At 43.7% G+C, this 15,180-nt stretch overlaps 3 protein-coding genes across 3 annotated transcripts in view; 1 reads left to right on the top strand and 2 right to left on the bottom strand.

Moving 5' to 3' along the window:
• The window catches only part of LOC117144335, a 62,109-nt gene extending 57,510 nt beyond the window's left edge, over positions 1 to 4,599 (top strand). Inside the window, exons 12-14 of the mRNA XM_033309448.1 lie at positions 44 to 221; positions 470 to 481; positions 543 to 4,599. Coding sequence (XP_033165339.1) covers positions 44 to 221; positions 470 to 481; positions 543 to 1,686 — 1,334 coding nt within the window. The 3' untranslated portion in view covers positions 1,687 to 4,599. The remainder of the gene's footprint in view (positions 1 to 43; positions 222 to 469; positions 482 to 542) is intronic.
• Positions 4,600 to 6,212: 1,613 nt separating this feature from the next.
• Positions 6,213 to 8,753, bottom strand: LOC117143789 (pre-mRNA 3'-end-processing factor FIP1). The gene is made up of 4 exons (XM_033308630.1): positions 7,235 to 8,753; positions 7,078 to 7,170; positions 6,874 to 6,944; positions 6,213 to 6,819 (listed from the first exon to the last, which is right to left on the bottom strand). Exons 1-4 carry the CDS (start codon positions 8,664 to 8,666, stop codon positions 6,298 to 6,300), a joined length of 2,118 nt encoding a protein of 705 aa, XP_033164521.1. The 5' UTR covers positions 8,667 to 8,753; the 3' UTR covers positions 6,213 to 6,297.
• Positions 8,754 to 8,845: 92 nt separating this feature from the next.
• On the bottom strand, positions 8,846 to 13,664 carry LOC117143788 (dynein heavy chain 1, axonemal). The gene is made up of 2 exons (XM_033308629.1): positions 9,248 to 13,664; positions 8,846 to 9,190 (listed from the first exon to the last, which is right to left on the bottom strand). Exon 1 carries the CDS (start codon positions 13,575 to 13,577, stop codon positions 10,338 to 10,340), a length of 3,240 nt encoding a protein of 1,079 aa, XP_033164520.1. The 5' UTR covers positions 13,578 to 13,664; the 3' UTR covers positions 8,846 to 9,190; positions 9,248 to 10,337.
• Between the last annotated feature and the right edge of the window lie 1,516 nt (positions 13,665 to 15,180).

Here is a 15,180-nt window from a genome sequence, read left to right as displayed (position 1 = left end):
TTTTAAGTCGCCACACATTTAACTAACGATATGTGCATTTAAGGATCCTCCTGGCGCATCCATATGTCCCAGGAGACGCGGGATCGACTGGATGCTCGGGGTGGCTATGCCATCGAGCCAAGGGGTCTCATCGACATCAAGGGAAAGGGCATGATGAACACCTTCTGGCTGCTGGGAAAAAAAGGATTCGACAAGCCGCTGCCGGCACCGCCGCCTATTGGGTGAGAATATGTCAATACAAATATCAGTTGGACAATCAAACGGAATTCGAAGAATCCCCTTTTGTTTATTATCACAGTAATAAACAGGTTTATTATTTTTTTTAAATTAATTTGTTTTAATAATCATAATTTGGCCAAACATTAATATGTATACCCTTTTTATGACATTACATTTCGAACTAAACAATACAATCTATGATTAATGAAATATTTACCTTCCGACATATGCATTCCTAAAATTCCACTAGAGAATCTCACGGGTATGTTGAAGATCGCTTATCTCGACTGCTTTTAGTAACGCCATTTATTGGTATTCCGCAGCTTGGATGAGTCCCTTATACGCAACTCAATTACGCTGAAGGCGCAGGCCAACAAGTCTCGGACGAGCACAAATCCCTCCTCTTCGCAGAGCTCCTCGCTGGCTGGGGAATCCGTCGAGGTGAAGGTCGAGATAACACCGCCGACCAACGCAGACTTAGCTTCCGGGGCCAATCTCCCCAACTCATACTCCCTGGACTCCAATTCCACCAACACAATTAGCCCCAACGCCACCCTTTGTCCGGAGTTTCCGGGCAAGACAACCCCCAGCAGTACCAGCCCACAGTCGCGGAAGCTCTCCGAACTGACTCCAGATAATCTACTCAACCCAAACAGCTTCAACCGGCTGCCGAGCTCCACAGGAGGATCCAGCTCCAGGCTGTACAAAAAGATCGAGGAGATGATGGACCTCAGCTCGCCGTACAACCACTACAAATGCCTCAGTCCCAGCGAGAGCAACCTCACTCAGTTCTACGACGGGAAATACCTCTACGGCAGTGCGGCGGGCGGAGCGGGTGGTGGACAAGCGGGCGGAGGCGCCTGCCCCTCGATAGCCTTGAGCGGCAGTGGGTGTGGGGGAGGAGCCTCTCGGTTCGACAGCAAGCCCGGCTCCAGTCGCCTCCTGCGTCGGCAGTTCAGCTTGGATCGCGACGACCAGCAGGCGAAGGGAGAGCAGCAGCACCACCAGCACTCCCTGCAGGCAAACACCTACTCGGGCCTGGTGGGCGGTTGTGGCGGGGGTGTCAAGAGCTCCATGCTGGACATACCTCTCTTGCACGACACTACTCGCAGTCCCAAGGGAACGCTAACGCGGTCCCACAAGCAGAACTCCGCCTCGATCACCCAGGATCTGGAGAAGATCGAGGAGATCCCGCTGTCGCCGGCCTCCTCGCAGCACCACAGTAGCCTGGACAGCAACCTAAACCGCAGTCCGCCATCAACGCTGGAGGCGCAGTCGCCGCCGCTGCCGCCCATGAGTCCGCCCCAGCTTTCCGCCCCCACATCGCCGGCCCCGTCCAGGACTTTGAACGGGATCTATGCCCACAACAGCAATAGTGCCAGCTCCAATGGAGCGGCCAACAACAATAATGGCACCCATCCCGGCCCAGAGCTGACCCTTAATGCAGAGCAGCTGCTGAGCAGATAGGGCACAATCTAAGGCCCCCAGACAGGGCGCCGAACAAAGCTTTAGGTCTCATCCGAACCGAGTTTGAGTGTGCGAGTGTGTGATGGGGGGGAGGTCAAGCTGGAGAAATGTTGTCCAACACCCATGTTTCACCGACACACACTTTTTATATATAATCATAAAAGATGCCTTGAAAATTGGGTGTCGGCTCGAATGTGCCAGTGGAACTAATCAATAAACCAGTACAAGCTAAAATGAAGCTTTCTGCCCAACTATATCCTTTATTTTTAAAAAGTAAAATAACCCTTGGCCTCTACGTTTAAACGTTCTTAAGTAATAATTGATTCTTCAAGCGGCAGATATTTTGGTTTTTTGCAACACTTAGCATACTTAGTGGCATTCAAAATGGGGATAGCATATAAATGTACTATTTAAGCACAAATGAATGAATACATCCAAGTATGTATTCCAAACATGGAAAAGTCCAGCCCAATTTGGTGAAAACTCATTCTCGGACAACATTTCCCCAACGATTCCTCCCAGTCCCAGAGTGTGAGTATGTGAATGATATCAATTTGAAAATGTTGTGATGTGAAAGCAAAGTACCTCGATCCAGGGCAGCTTGATCCAGCTGCAATTGAAAGTACAATTTAGTTCAAGGTGTGACTAACAACCTAGTCCGCAGTCCATTTTCATTAGCAAAGATCTGCGTTTCTCAAATATAGAACGTAGACTTTCCGGAATCTGTTTACTTCTAGGAAAACAGGTCCTTCAGCATTTAGTTGTACCCAGTGTTCATATTAGATGGCTGACGACATTACTAGGTTGCTGATCTTAGTAAAATATTATTATTTACTAGTTTAATGATGAAAATGCAATAACTGAATGGCAAATTAAATGTATTCGATTAATTCTTTCCAATTTACGTAACCTACACGTAACCCAATTATGTGAACTTAGTAATCATTTGAAAACTTCATATATGAGTTGAAGCGTTACAGGTAACAGAAAAAGGAAGCATTGTAAACTTTTCTACATAAATTCAAACCAAACTAACAAATAAAATTGTAATCAAAATGTCTGCATACTAAATATCGGATCTAAAAATGCTGGCTGTTCTTTTGTTTCACTCGTGTGCATGTTCAAATATATACATATGTATACCTACTTATAACTATGGGTACATGAAGTTCCTTTTATAATAACAAATAACAAATTAGATTAATTGGGAATATTAATGAATATAGTGGACATTAAAAAATATCTATGGAATAAGCGTCGCATACGTGAATTTAGTTTTCTAAAGACAATCGTTGTTACTTTAAAGAAAAACAAAATGTAGAAAAATATTATTAGTCCCCATGTGATCGAGAAGGGTTTGTCTCCGTGTCATAATATATTTTATATTTTGTAACCTAGATGTATTGTAATCTCCATCTATCCCATGCGTATGTGTCGAAAATAAATAATAGAATTCGCATAGATAAATTGACCTCATACTAACACTTCTATTCTACGTACATATAGTCTATAGCAGGGCTGTGATCCCATATCCTTTTGACATTGGTTCGGTTAGGGGTTGGAGGCTGAACGACTGATAAGGTTCCAGTTGGCAAAGCGGTTCGTCAATCCCTGACGTGGTTTCCTAAATGCCTGGCACAAACTATCTATCTCAATGTTATTACAAACATGCAGCACCCAAAATATTGAGCATTTTTCAACACTGCAAAATAAGTTGTATTCTTTCTGGAACCGAACACGATTCGGTTCAGATCCAGTTCATTCCCGAAAAACATCAGGGCTCGGTGTTACTGGATCACAGCCCTGGTCTGTAGTCTCTATGTTATTATAACAGAGTGTAATTAAAAGCCAACTAAAACAGTTCACACAGACTGCTTTAAACAAATATATAATTTCCCAGAATATTTTGGTTTTGTCATTAATGGCTGTTCAAATTTACAACAATTCCTATGTCAATTAAGGCAAATATAATATAACGAAGAGAATATGGTGCCCAGTTCATCAACTTCCAGATACCATTTACTCAGATAATGAGTGAACTTGGGAGATGGAGCTATGCCATTAGAAAAAAACGGTATCCTTGATTCTAGAATGGACGTATAATAAAAATATCGATAAAAACTTGCAAATAATGAGTTAGAACTTAAAACAATATTTTAAAAGAGCGTAGTTACAGAATCGGAGTGCTTTATCTCTAAGTGCTAGCTTCATAGTTCCCAAAATGTTGGCTCCACAGGTGATTTTAATCAAGAATACACGACTTTATAAGATCGGAACGCTTTCCTATTTTTTACTTACTTTTCAACTAATCTAGAATACCCGTTTTCTCTGCGAGAAATAGGAATTAAGTGCTCTGAAACATAATTAAGTGCATAATGCCTTGAAACCTTTTTATAGTCGTAACCCGTAGAGTATTCGTTGATAAGAATGCAACAGATAGAAGGAAGCGCATCCGATCCTGTAAAGTATATATATTCTTGGTCAGGACCACATGCCGAGACGATCTAGCCATGTCCATCTCTCTGTCCGTCTGTCCGTCCGTGAGAACGTCGTAATCTACGGAACTATTGAAGCGAAAAAGTTCAGATTAGACATGCATTTTTTCTTTTATTATTTATTAAGACATTGCCACGCCCACCGTATTGCCCACAAACCGTCTAAAACTGTTACGGTCACACTTTTGTAAAGTTTTTTGAGTTTTTGTTAATTTTTTTCATTTTGTCATTGTTTTTGTATGGGAATAAATCTTTTCAAATTTTCCTAGCCCTCTGATTAGCTGAGTAACAGATAACTGATAGTCGAGGAATCGACTATAGCATACTCTCTTGTTTATCATTAAAACAACAAACATTTCAAGGTTATTGAGACTTGTACCGTTTATGTAACTGTAAATGTAGTCTGATTTGTAGTCTTCGCCGAAATCAACACATTAATGGATATCCAAAAAAATAAATACACACATAAACATATATTTGCAATTGCTTGTTTTTAAGCCAGGAGAAGGCAGAAATTGCTGGGCTTGAGAAAATCTAGGCATCTAAAATGCAATACATGGGTTTCGGATATAACTGACGAAAGGTGGTAAGTCACATTTTGCAGCTTTGATAATTTCTATAGGATTGATAAACATACCTTCAAAAAGGATGTGGATGCAGTCAAGCCCCTTTTGCAAGTAACTACACACTCATTCCAATTTTCTGTTGCTACTGGCTGCTATCATCAGCTTTCAATGGCCAGGGATCTTCATGTAAAATTTTTTTTTTATTTTATTAAGGCATACGGGCTTGCTGAGAACTCCTTTGTGACCTGTTCTATTAATTAATAAAAAAAATATTAATTAATAAAAGGTTAGCTATAACAATAACAATGATATAAAATAAAATTAAATAAAAGTGATATAAATAATAATTAACTACCTAACCATTATTAGATCATCATCTCCTGGCTCTGAATATATTTATTCCGTTGTTACTACTATACTATATCCCTCCAAATTTCTAGTCAACAAATGAAGAGATCTTCCGATTACTTCCGTCAGAGATATCAACTGCCAAGAATAGTTGCCTGTTTGAATGGAACTTATATTATTAGTCAGAAGCCTGTAAACAATTGCTGTGTATTCTTTAACATGAAGGGTTATTATAGTTTGAACGACATGGTAGTAAGTTCAATGTCTACATCTGTTATATTTCTTATATTCTTATCTAACCAGAAACATTATCGAAGCCGTTTTTGTTACCTGCAACGATGCTTAAATTATGAGCCATCGTTTTGTTGCATGAGCGGATGTATAGGTTGTGCATACAGATTGCACAACCTATGCAGAAGTTGAAATTTGACCATTACCGAGGAATTTCGAATTGACGATACACACGATTTGCACGACAATAAAGTAGATGGAGACGATGAACCTGAACGCGATGAAATTGCTCAGTCGCTCTTAGTTTAAACTTTAAACATTACCTATACATACATACATACACTCTGCACGGGTATTAACAAGGAAAAATTTACAAAAATAAAAATTTCCTCATCACGCGTACTATTTTTTATTAATAGTTGCTTTGAATTTCTAATTCACTTAATATACCATTGAATTTATAAAGATGTTTCTTCGTAATTTCTTTATTTATGTTAATGACCCAATTTCAGTATTTAAAATGCAAATAAGAGTCAATCTAGCCACGTCCCTCTCTCTGTCCGTACAAACGTCGATATCTCGGGAATGGTATGTGATAGCCGAGGTCTTGTTTTTCAATTATTTCTGTGGCAACTTTATTATATAGTTGACCAATTCAACCCGATAGAAATAGAAGAGGGTTGGAAAGTTTTAATTTGATTTAATGAAAACAAACATCTATCGATTTGCCTGATGACACGGATCAAGAATATACATATGTATATACGTCATGATCCCAAATGTCACCTTTACTAAAATTAAGGGCTTATTCACATTGAATTATTAAAAACCAAAAGTATATTCTACCTCCACGTTTTCTTTTAATTAGAGTAGTTATAAGACTTAGTTTGATTTTTTTGTTTTTTATTAATATGTTCTACAACTTAGTGGGTTTCTTCTTGCTTCACTTTCATAAAGTACCTAAACAAATGCTAGTCGTCCTCTTCTTTGTCCTTGCGATGCGATTTTTTCTTTTCGCTACGACTGGAGGATCCTCCGGTATTGCTGCTGCTACTCTTGCTGCTTCGTTCGCTTCGATCTTTCTCCCTGGACTTGGACTTGCGACGGCTGGACTTTTCACGAGATCGAGAGCGTTCCCGACGCGAGCTCTCTTTATCCTTTTCCTTCTCCTTGTCTTTGTCCTTGTCCTTATCCTTATCCTTATCTTTGTCCTTCTCCTTATCTTTATCTTTGTCCTTCTCTTTATCTTTATCCTTGTCCTTGTCACGAGACCGCTCTTTGTCGCGATGTCGTTCACGTTCCTTTAGGTCACGTTCCTTGCGCTTTTCTTCCTTCAGCAGGTGCAAATAGTCTTCGAAGTACTCCTCACGATAGGACGAGTCCAGGGCTCGGTACCTTGGATCCGCCTCAAACTTTTTCTTAATATCGTACCACCTGGTGTGCCTCTCGATGTCATGTCGCTCCCGCAGCATGTCAAGGAAGTCCTTTCTTAGCTGTAAAAAAGGAGATTACAACTCCATGACTTGATATTTACGTATAACACATACCTGATCCTTCTTTAACAGTTTTTCCTTCTCGCGCCTCCTGCGCTCACGATCGTCGTCGTAGGCGCCACGATCTGAAACGCAAAGGGAAAAAGACATTTCATTATAAAGGACTGCGTTGGGATTGTAAGATTAGCATTTAGCTTAACAAACAAATTGCTAGAGTCAAGCGTAAGAGTAGCTTAAATATTTTAGTTGCGTTCTTACCGCCCATCGCCAATCTCTGTGGCGGTGCCATACCCATTCGCATCTGTGGCGGGGCATTTCCTCCCATCATCATTCCTGGTGGCGGTCCCATGTCTGCAAGAGAAAACATAGGTAAGCCGGGTCTAGGACATGATAAATCAAAATATGCTGAACGTACTCATATTTGGCGGCATGCGCATATTGGGTGGCATAATGCCGCGCAAATTGGGTGGTGGACCGCCCATCTGCGGCGGAGGCACATTCATCCCAGGAGGCGGCATGCCAGGTGGAGGCTGTTGCATATGAGCATGACCTGGAGTTAGCTCTTTAATCCCGCTGGGTACCCATCCGGCATTGTCATTATTCCACTGCGACTCCTGGGTGGGCTCATAGCCGTAGTCAAAGGGTTCTGGCTCGTGAAAGAAGGGTTCCTCAGAGGCGCCGGGTAGCGGAAAGTTTGGCGCCATGGGTCCCAATCCACCCCGAGAATACTCCCGGCACTCGGCGGTCATCACCTGAATGGCGTTCTCCTTAACGGCTCTCTCCCTGTCACCTCCCCTATCGCCGCCTGTGGTTGAGATGGGTCTTGGCGGGCGCTGCATCAATCCCATCCCCGATCGCGACTGGTGTTGCATCATAGGCGGCGGCATTCCCGGCGGGGGCATTTGCATGCCGCTTTCACCGCCCATTCCCACCATCGACTGGATACTGTGCATTCCTGGAGGGCCCATGCCCATGCCGCCATCTGTGAGGATTCCAATGGGGGCATTCTGATTCACATTCTGAGTGAGGCTGGCCAGTCCGACACCGCTCTCCGCCACCCGAAAGCGTTTCTGGCGCTCGCAATAGGCGCGCCACGTCTCTTCGTTAAAGCCGTAGTTGAAGTAGTCGGTAATATCCGCTCCCGGCTTCCGCCACGGCTTCTCCTCCAGCGAATCGATACTGAACTCGTGCACGGCCACTCCGTTGATGGTACCCGCACCTTCAAAGTCCTCGATGCTAAACTTCCCCGCCTGACCAGCCGGCTTGGCCTTGTCTCCGGCAGCACCAGTGCCTCCAGCCAGCAGGTTGGGTCGCTGCTTGATGTTGTAGGTGCTGGGGGCCTGTTTAATGTCTCCAATAACCACGTTGATATCGTCGTCCGAGTCGTCGTCTTCATCATCATCGGATCCTGAGCCGTTCCTTTCTCTCCTCGCGGCAGGACCATCGCTCATCTCGTCGTCCTCTGGGTCTGGCGATGATCGGGCGTCGACCCTGTCCGCGCACCGACCACGATCCCGTTCTCGGTCGCGCTCCCTCCTGCTCCTGCTGTCCGTGTTGGGCAGTGCATCCTCGTCCTCCTCCATTTCCTGCGCGGGATCGTCGAACTCCGAGTACTCGGGCACCTCTTCCTTTGGACAGCGCGGCGAGTCTTCAGCGGAATTAGTTCCGGCCGAAGCGCCCGGCTTTTCGCCGGCCACCAATTCGGCCAATGCCTGAGCCTCAGCCGCCGCCGCCGCCGACTCGTGCTCCGCCGTGAGAGAATCCCCGCCGTTGCCCAGCTCGCCGGTCGTCGAGTCAGGATTCGAGGTGCCATACAGCCAGCTGTCCTCATTTGTGTCATCTGCCATTGTAGTTTCTTAAAAATGCAGAAATAAGCAGCAGCTATTGCGATGGACAAAACTTTTACAAGAAACACAACGCGCCAGTGTGACCATTCCGATACATAAATAAAATACCAGTTGCCCAGTAAGTAAATACTATAATACAGTTATGTTTCAATAAAAATACAATTTTTTTAAATTAATTTTTGATGCCCCCTATACGGAAACAAATACGGCCCAACAAAACTTGAAAATTAAAAAATGCATATCGATTTTTATTTTTTAGATTTTATAGTTCAAAATCCGAGAGTCGAAAATTTTAATGAAGTATTTAAAGATATGTATGTACGATAGAACATATAGAAGTTTTCAGAGGAATTAAATATTAAAATTTTTGTTTGAAACTTACGTTTTAGATACTCGCCAAATGCAGTAAACGTCGTCGTATGACTTACTTATTTGTGGCTTCTTTTCCCACCATCATGCTTTGCAGATATACATAGATTTAAAGATTTTGATTTTGTAACGGTGTTCGTGAAGTTGGAAGTGTTCTTAATAGAAATGTAATTGAATAAGTCTATGGATATGTATTGAATAAACTTGATTACCAGTGTTTCTAAACTTGGGCGGAAACCGAAGAATTTCTTGTTTCAACAAGACGTGTTCAAATAATTTTTGTGCGGAAATGGTCGTTTTTTAATTCATGTGGGAAAAATCGAATGCCCATGATCAATGTTCCTTACGGTTATGTTTCAACGTGTGCTAGGAATGTTAGTCCTCACTATAATATACAACACTGCTGTGTTCCAAGCAGATTCACTTGAAACTACATACCCCTAATCTTAAATCATTGTACATCTAACCATGAATTGCATTACCCCTACAGAATATTTTGCTGTGACTATAATAAACATAATCCTATTATCTCTAATCCTGACTCTCTGCCGCCCTTAAACCAATCCATACTGACTTTATTACCATTTAACAAAATTTATCGCGTATCCTCAGCGCGCCTCAGTCGATGAGCGGGATAGAAATGGCAAGACCAACAATATAGCGAAGAAAAATTAAAACATTTTTCATAAGTGTGGGCGTGACACTTTGGAGCGGTTTGTTATAGTAGGCGTGGCCAAATTCTTTGGAAGTCGATAGAAATTTGCAAGACTAAAAAAAATATGAAGAAATATCAAAACATTTTTTAAGTGTGGGTGTGGCAATTTTGGAAGTTAGAGTAGGCGTGGCAAAGGGTTTTATGCAAATTTATAGAAATTTACGAGACTAATAAAAATTTGAAAAATATTAAATAATTTCTCAAAAGTGTGGTTGTGGCAGTTTTGGGCGTTTTATGGGCGTGGCAACATTTGTAAACAAGCTTGCGCTCTCTGGAAGCTGCACGCTTAATCTTTTATGTTTTTTTATGCTTTTATATGTCCTGAGATCGAGGCGTCCATACGGACAGGGATAGATCGATTGATTCTGATAAGGAGTACATATACTTTTTATGGTAGGCAACGCTTCCTTCCGTCTGTTACAACAACTCTAGTATAACATTTTACTCTCCGAGTAACGGGTATACATATGTCAGAAGGGCAACACAGATCACTATCCAAGATCGCGCCGAGCCACGCCCTGAGCCTGCCCAGAAATGTTTCAGGCAGGAACTAACTTGTAGTGCATTAGAACGATTTCCACAACAAGCTACAGTATATCCCGGCGACACTTGCGGAGCTGTTTGCGAAGCAGCAGAGCATCCAATTCGGCCTGCTTTCGCCTCTCTTCCTCCTCGATGGCGCGCCGAATTTCCTCCGCCTCGTTGTTGGCCTTCTCTGAGATGATGTGGACTTCGGGCAGGAAGTCCAAGATGCCCTTACGCATGAGGTACTGGTAGTTCATCGCCACTGAGTACTTAATCTCCTGGCCAGTTATCGCGCTTAGTTCCTGCCAGTGAATGTACATCCAGTTCTCATTTCGGATATCCCTAATGCTGTTGTAAACCGGAACGAAATCGTCGATCTTTGCAATGAACGTTTTGGCCACATCCATAATCTCGATTTTTTCATGAAATATTTGCATTGACTCGGTGAGTTCGTCGCGCAGCCTCATCAGGTTATTCCACACATCCTCCAAGTCCAGCTGCGCTATAGGGTTGCCCAGGGTAGCGTCCTCGAGCTTCAGGAAGTTGGCGCAGCCGTACCACAGGTTCTTGTAGGGAGTGAAGCTCGCGATTATGCTCTCCAGGAACTCAACAGAGAGTGGCTCCAGCTCGAATAGCTCCTGCCGGAATTGCAGAGTTTGGCTGACCTTCTCGAGCTCCTTAATCAGAGCCCACGTCTTCTTAATGTCCACGGACGTCTCCTGGGCGCGGTTCGTATTAAACGCCAGTGAGTAGGCCTGCACCTCGTCGTTGAGGGACTCCAGTCGCTCCTCGAACGCTTGGCACTCGCTGGCGTGCAGGCGGAGAAAGTCCTCGATGTCCACCTTCTGCTCGTCTTTCAAGGTGGATAACCGCACCATTATCTGGTGCGGCCAGGCATACACGTTCCACTTCATGGCGAACTGGTGGTCACTCAGGTTGTAAAAGAAGCTGTCCAGCAGGTCGTACTCCAGCCACATGACCTGAATGTCAGCCTTTAGCTCATCCACTAAGTCCGGAACAGTCTGCGCAAAGTCGCGAATCTCGTACAGGTGTTCAATGCTAATCGGACGCTCCGCGATTCTGCGGAACATCTCCAGGCAACGGTCCAGCAATAGCTCATTCGTCTCATACATCCGGTCAACGTAGTACTCGAATATCCGTCTCACGACTTCGATGCGCTTCTTTATCATGAACTGCTTCAGTGTATCCACGTTTATGTAAAACGGTCCAATGGTAATATAGGCAGGCAGGATCTCGCGCAGTTCCTCCTTCAACCGCTTGTTCTCCAGAATGTCCCGCTTTACCTCCGAGGACGGCTTGTGGGCCTGAGCATATGCCTGCATATAGGTGTTCACATTGAGAAGGTAGAAGTCGATGAATCTCTCGTAGAGTCGGGCGTACGCCCTGAGGGGCAGCACCGCCTTGGCGTAGCAGTTCTTCAGAAGCTCATTCTCCCGCAGGAACCTGTCCTCGATGAGCTCCACCGTCAGGATATACAGGTTAGGGGCGAACTTCAAAAAACTCATGACGGACCCATCGATGCATCTTACTCCAGACGATTTCTCCAGGCACTTCTTAAAGATCTCGACCAGCCCCGGCTGGAACTCATCAGGGTCAGTGGAGTAAAACACCTTGCGATCCTCGCTGATGCCAAGGGTCATGGCGAACACAGGTTTCTGAAAGGGGAACTCGGTGTCGATGTAGTTATTGGTCCACTTGTAGTTGGACTTCAGCTCAAGGAATTGCAGGCAAGGGTCGCAAACGAAGTGCGAGAAGTTCATCAGCGACGTCTCGAGCAGCACCTCCATTGACTCTTGCATACGGAACTTGACCTGCAGTATAAACCGCGAGATCTTGCACATGAGATAGACCGTCCAGGTGTTGAGGGAGATGTCCAGCCAGCCCTTGCCCAGGGCTCGGAGGACCACGGTGATGACCGTTGTCAGCTGTTGCGGCCAATAGACCTTAAGGAACGTGGCCACGTTGTCGCTATGCGCCTCCTGCGCCTGCAGGAAGTCCACCAGTGCCAGGGGCTTGCTAAAGTTGCAGATGAAGATCGAAAGTGTTTCGATGTACTGGCACTCGATGGCCACTCCGGCCATGGCCTCGATGCCGCCGCCGCAATAAAACAGACTGGCCTTCAGGAAGTCGTACCGCTTCTCCTGCATGGTTATGCCAAGGGCCTGCAGTTCAAGACGCTCCTTCCCGGAGACTTCCACCGCGAAAGACCGGGGCAGAAATTCCTTGAGATTGATGTTCCGAAACTGGGGAAATTCCTTGGGCATCTTAAGGATAAACTGCTCCAGCTCGTATAGGGCCATCAGGCGCTCGAACACCAAGTTCACCTCGGAGCGTAGTCGTCTCTTGCACTGCTCGGACACCTTAGCCGCCTGCAGGACCAATTCGATGGGCTTAAAGCTATAAAACACGGTGGACTCAATGTCCTCGTGCAGGACGCAATCCACGATCAGCTCCATCAACATAAGCTGCTCCCCCTTGTGCCGCTCGTGAACAGCAGCCTGCAGCCGCTTGATGTACTTGTGTGGGTCCTCTGCCATGAACATGAACTGAAGCTTGGGTACCGTGTAGGTGCATCCGTCCTCCAGCGACAGAAGCGTCCAGAGGTCGGAGTCCTCGTGGTGCGCGGTAACAGCTGCCATGCCCCACTGGCAGTTCAGCAGGCTTTGGTTGTAGGGCAGGTACGCCTTCGCCGGCAGCGGGTAGTGCGCATCTCCGACCACTCCCAGCTCAAACCAGGCCGCCGGAGAGTTGATGTCAAAGTTGCTGTCGTCGAAGTAGCTCAGGGGAAACTTGTGTGGGAAGGCGAACTCGGACATCACATTGTACTGCTCCTCGGTGGGCTGCAGCACGTCGTCAGTGAGGCCCGCCTTGGCCAGCTCGTTCACCAAGTTAATCTTCTGGTACTGACGACGCCTCCGATCCACTTCGACGTCCTTTGGAAGATGCCGCTTTGGCACGTAGCGGGTCTGGATCACCTTCGGCAGGATCGTGGGCAACGGAAAACGGTGTGCCTTGCCCATCTTGTCCATCAGAGTGAGCCATCGTTGGGCCTCCTGAATGGGGTAATATACATCCGTAAGCTGATTCCGCGGAATATATAGCTCCTGGTAGTTCATCATAGTAGTTCCCGGTCGGGGCGGCATGATGCAAATGGCTTTCTCAGCCTCACGCTTGAATTGAGTGCCATCGGGACCCTTGTTGCTAAGTGAGCTGGTGCTGCTCTCATCGGATTCCTGGGAACCATCATAATTTTGTCCCACCTCTAAGTTCTCCGGATCCATATGAAATATATTGTGGAGGTGGATTCAAATGAGAAAGTGGCGTTCCTTTCAAAGCAGTGTATTTGTTGATTCTTACAAAGCCCAATCATTAATTATTGCTGTTTAGTCAAATTAAACCAAAAAAATCGATTTTATGAAATTAATAACTGTGATTAAGCCGGTCTCAGTGATATTTAATATTTTAATTTAATTATATATATATATGTATATATATATATATATATATATATATATATATGTATACTCTTTTAGCCCTTATTCCTACATTGACTTAAGTAAGGTGTTTGCATCGCAGTGAAGGAGGCATTTGCGACCATATAAACTTTTATACATTCTGGATTAGTATAAACTGCCGAGTCGATATAGCAATAGAATAACAATAAAATATTGTATTGTAATATATCAATATAATGTAAAAATTGGTCCTTTATACCGAATTATTCTACATTCTACATTCTACATTGTTTAAATTTTGACGAAATATCAGTTTACTAACTTAGTGGAAAATAAATCCTATCGTCATTATTTTTTCATAACGCGCTCTAGTTCGAAAACGTAGTTTTGGAACAATCTTTAATTTCAATTTCAAGCTCCTTTTGTTGGTTATTCATATTTTATTAATCAAGTCACTTTTATCAGAATGGGTAAGTGGTAATTGTGATAAAAGGTTTACTAGATTCAATATTCTGGTTGAACAGATAAAAAGGCGTTTGCGACCCTATAAATATAATATTATTGAACAGGCCGATAAGCCGCCCAAAACTACGACGACCATACTTTTTGATCAGAATTCCAAACATTTTCTCCACGCCCTCTTTAACGCCCTCAATCCGCACGAGACTTCCACGGCCACAATTAAAAAGTATTTTGATTTTGTTATGATTTATTTTTTTGTATTTGTCTTGCGAATTTCTATAGATATACCATTTTACAACATCTCGGTCAGCCTTAATAACGGGTATCTAATACTGTTTAAAATATCAGTTTAAATAGTTAAATAGTTTATTTTGTTTTTCAAATTTCTATCGATCTTCGTATAGTATACTACCTAAGTAACGGGAAGTTTATAGTCGGGAAATTTGACTCTAACGCTCTTGTTTTAATTACAATTACATTCTACCATTTTTTTAATATGTTTCACATTCTTAAATATCGTTTTTATGATAATAATTCTAAATATTGAGTTCCGCCATTTAATATCGATCAGTACCGAATTCTCGAAAGTCGGTCACTCTTTCCGGAACAGAATCCACAAAGAACATTTTGCCTCGTCTCAGTTCAGAGCTGCCTTTTTGGATTTTCCATAGCTAGATTTTAAATTTATTAAAGCGGAACAGCTACGACTATATTATGTCTAGCTTAAATTATTTGGTAAAGAAATTAAATAAATCAAATAATTAATTTAGTGTAGAAGTATTATGCCAAATATTAAAATCCTGCCACTAGAAACTAGTGAAAGGTAATCCCCTCGTTAGCAATCTCTTTGATTAGTCTCTTTACTGGGTTGGTAAGACAGTCAATTTATACTTTTGCACTTCATTTGGCTGAGTAACGGGTATTGTCACGACGATCCAACTTACTTACTGTTTCCTTGGTACCTTTT

Source organism: Drosophila mauritiana, chromosome 3R (assembly GCF_004382145.1).
Source record: "Drosophila mauritiana strain mau12 chromosome 3R, ASM438214v1, whole genome shotgun sequence".
NCBI lineage: Eukaryota > Metazoa > Arthropoda > Insecta > Diptera > Drosophilidae > Drosophila > Drosophila mauritiana.
This window is presented reverse-complemented; position numbering and strand designations above follow the sequence as displayed.

Coding starts and splice junctions, on each gene's coding strand:
- LOC117143789 (XM_033308630.1), bottom strand. CDS start 8,666: ATGGCAGATGACACAAATGAGGACAGCTGGCTGTATGGCACCTCGAAT. Junction 6,945..7,077: donor ACAGAGATTGGCGATGGGCG/GTAAGAACGCAA, acceptor TTTGCGTTTCAG/ATCGTGGCGCCTACGACGAC. Junction 6,820..6,873: donor AACTGTTAAAGAAGGATCAG/GTATGTGTTATA, acceptor CCTTTTTTACAG/CTAAGAAAGGACTTCCTTGA.
- LOC117143788 (XM_033308629.1), bottom strand. CDS start 13,577: ATGGATCCGGAGAACTTAGAGGTGGGACAAAATTATGATGGTTCCCAG.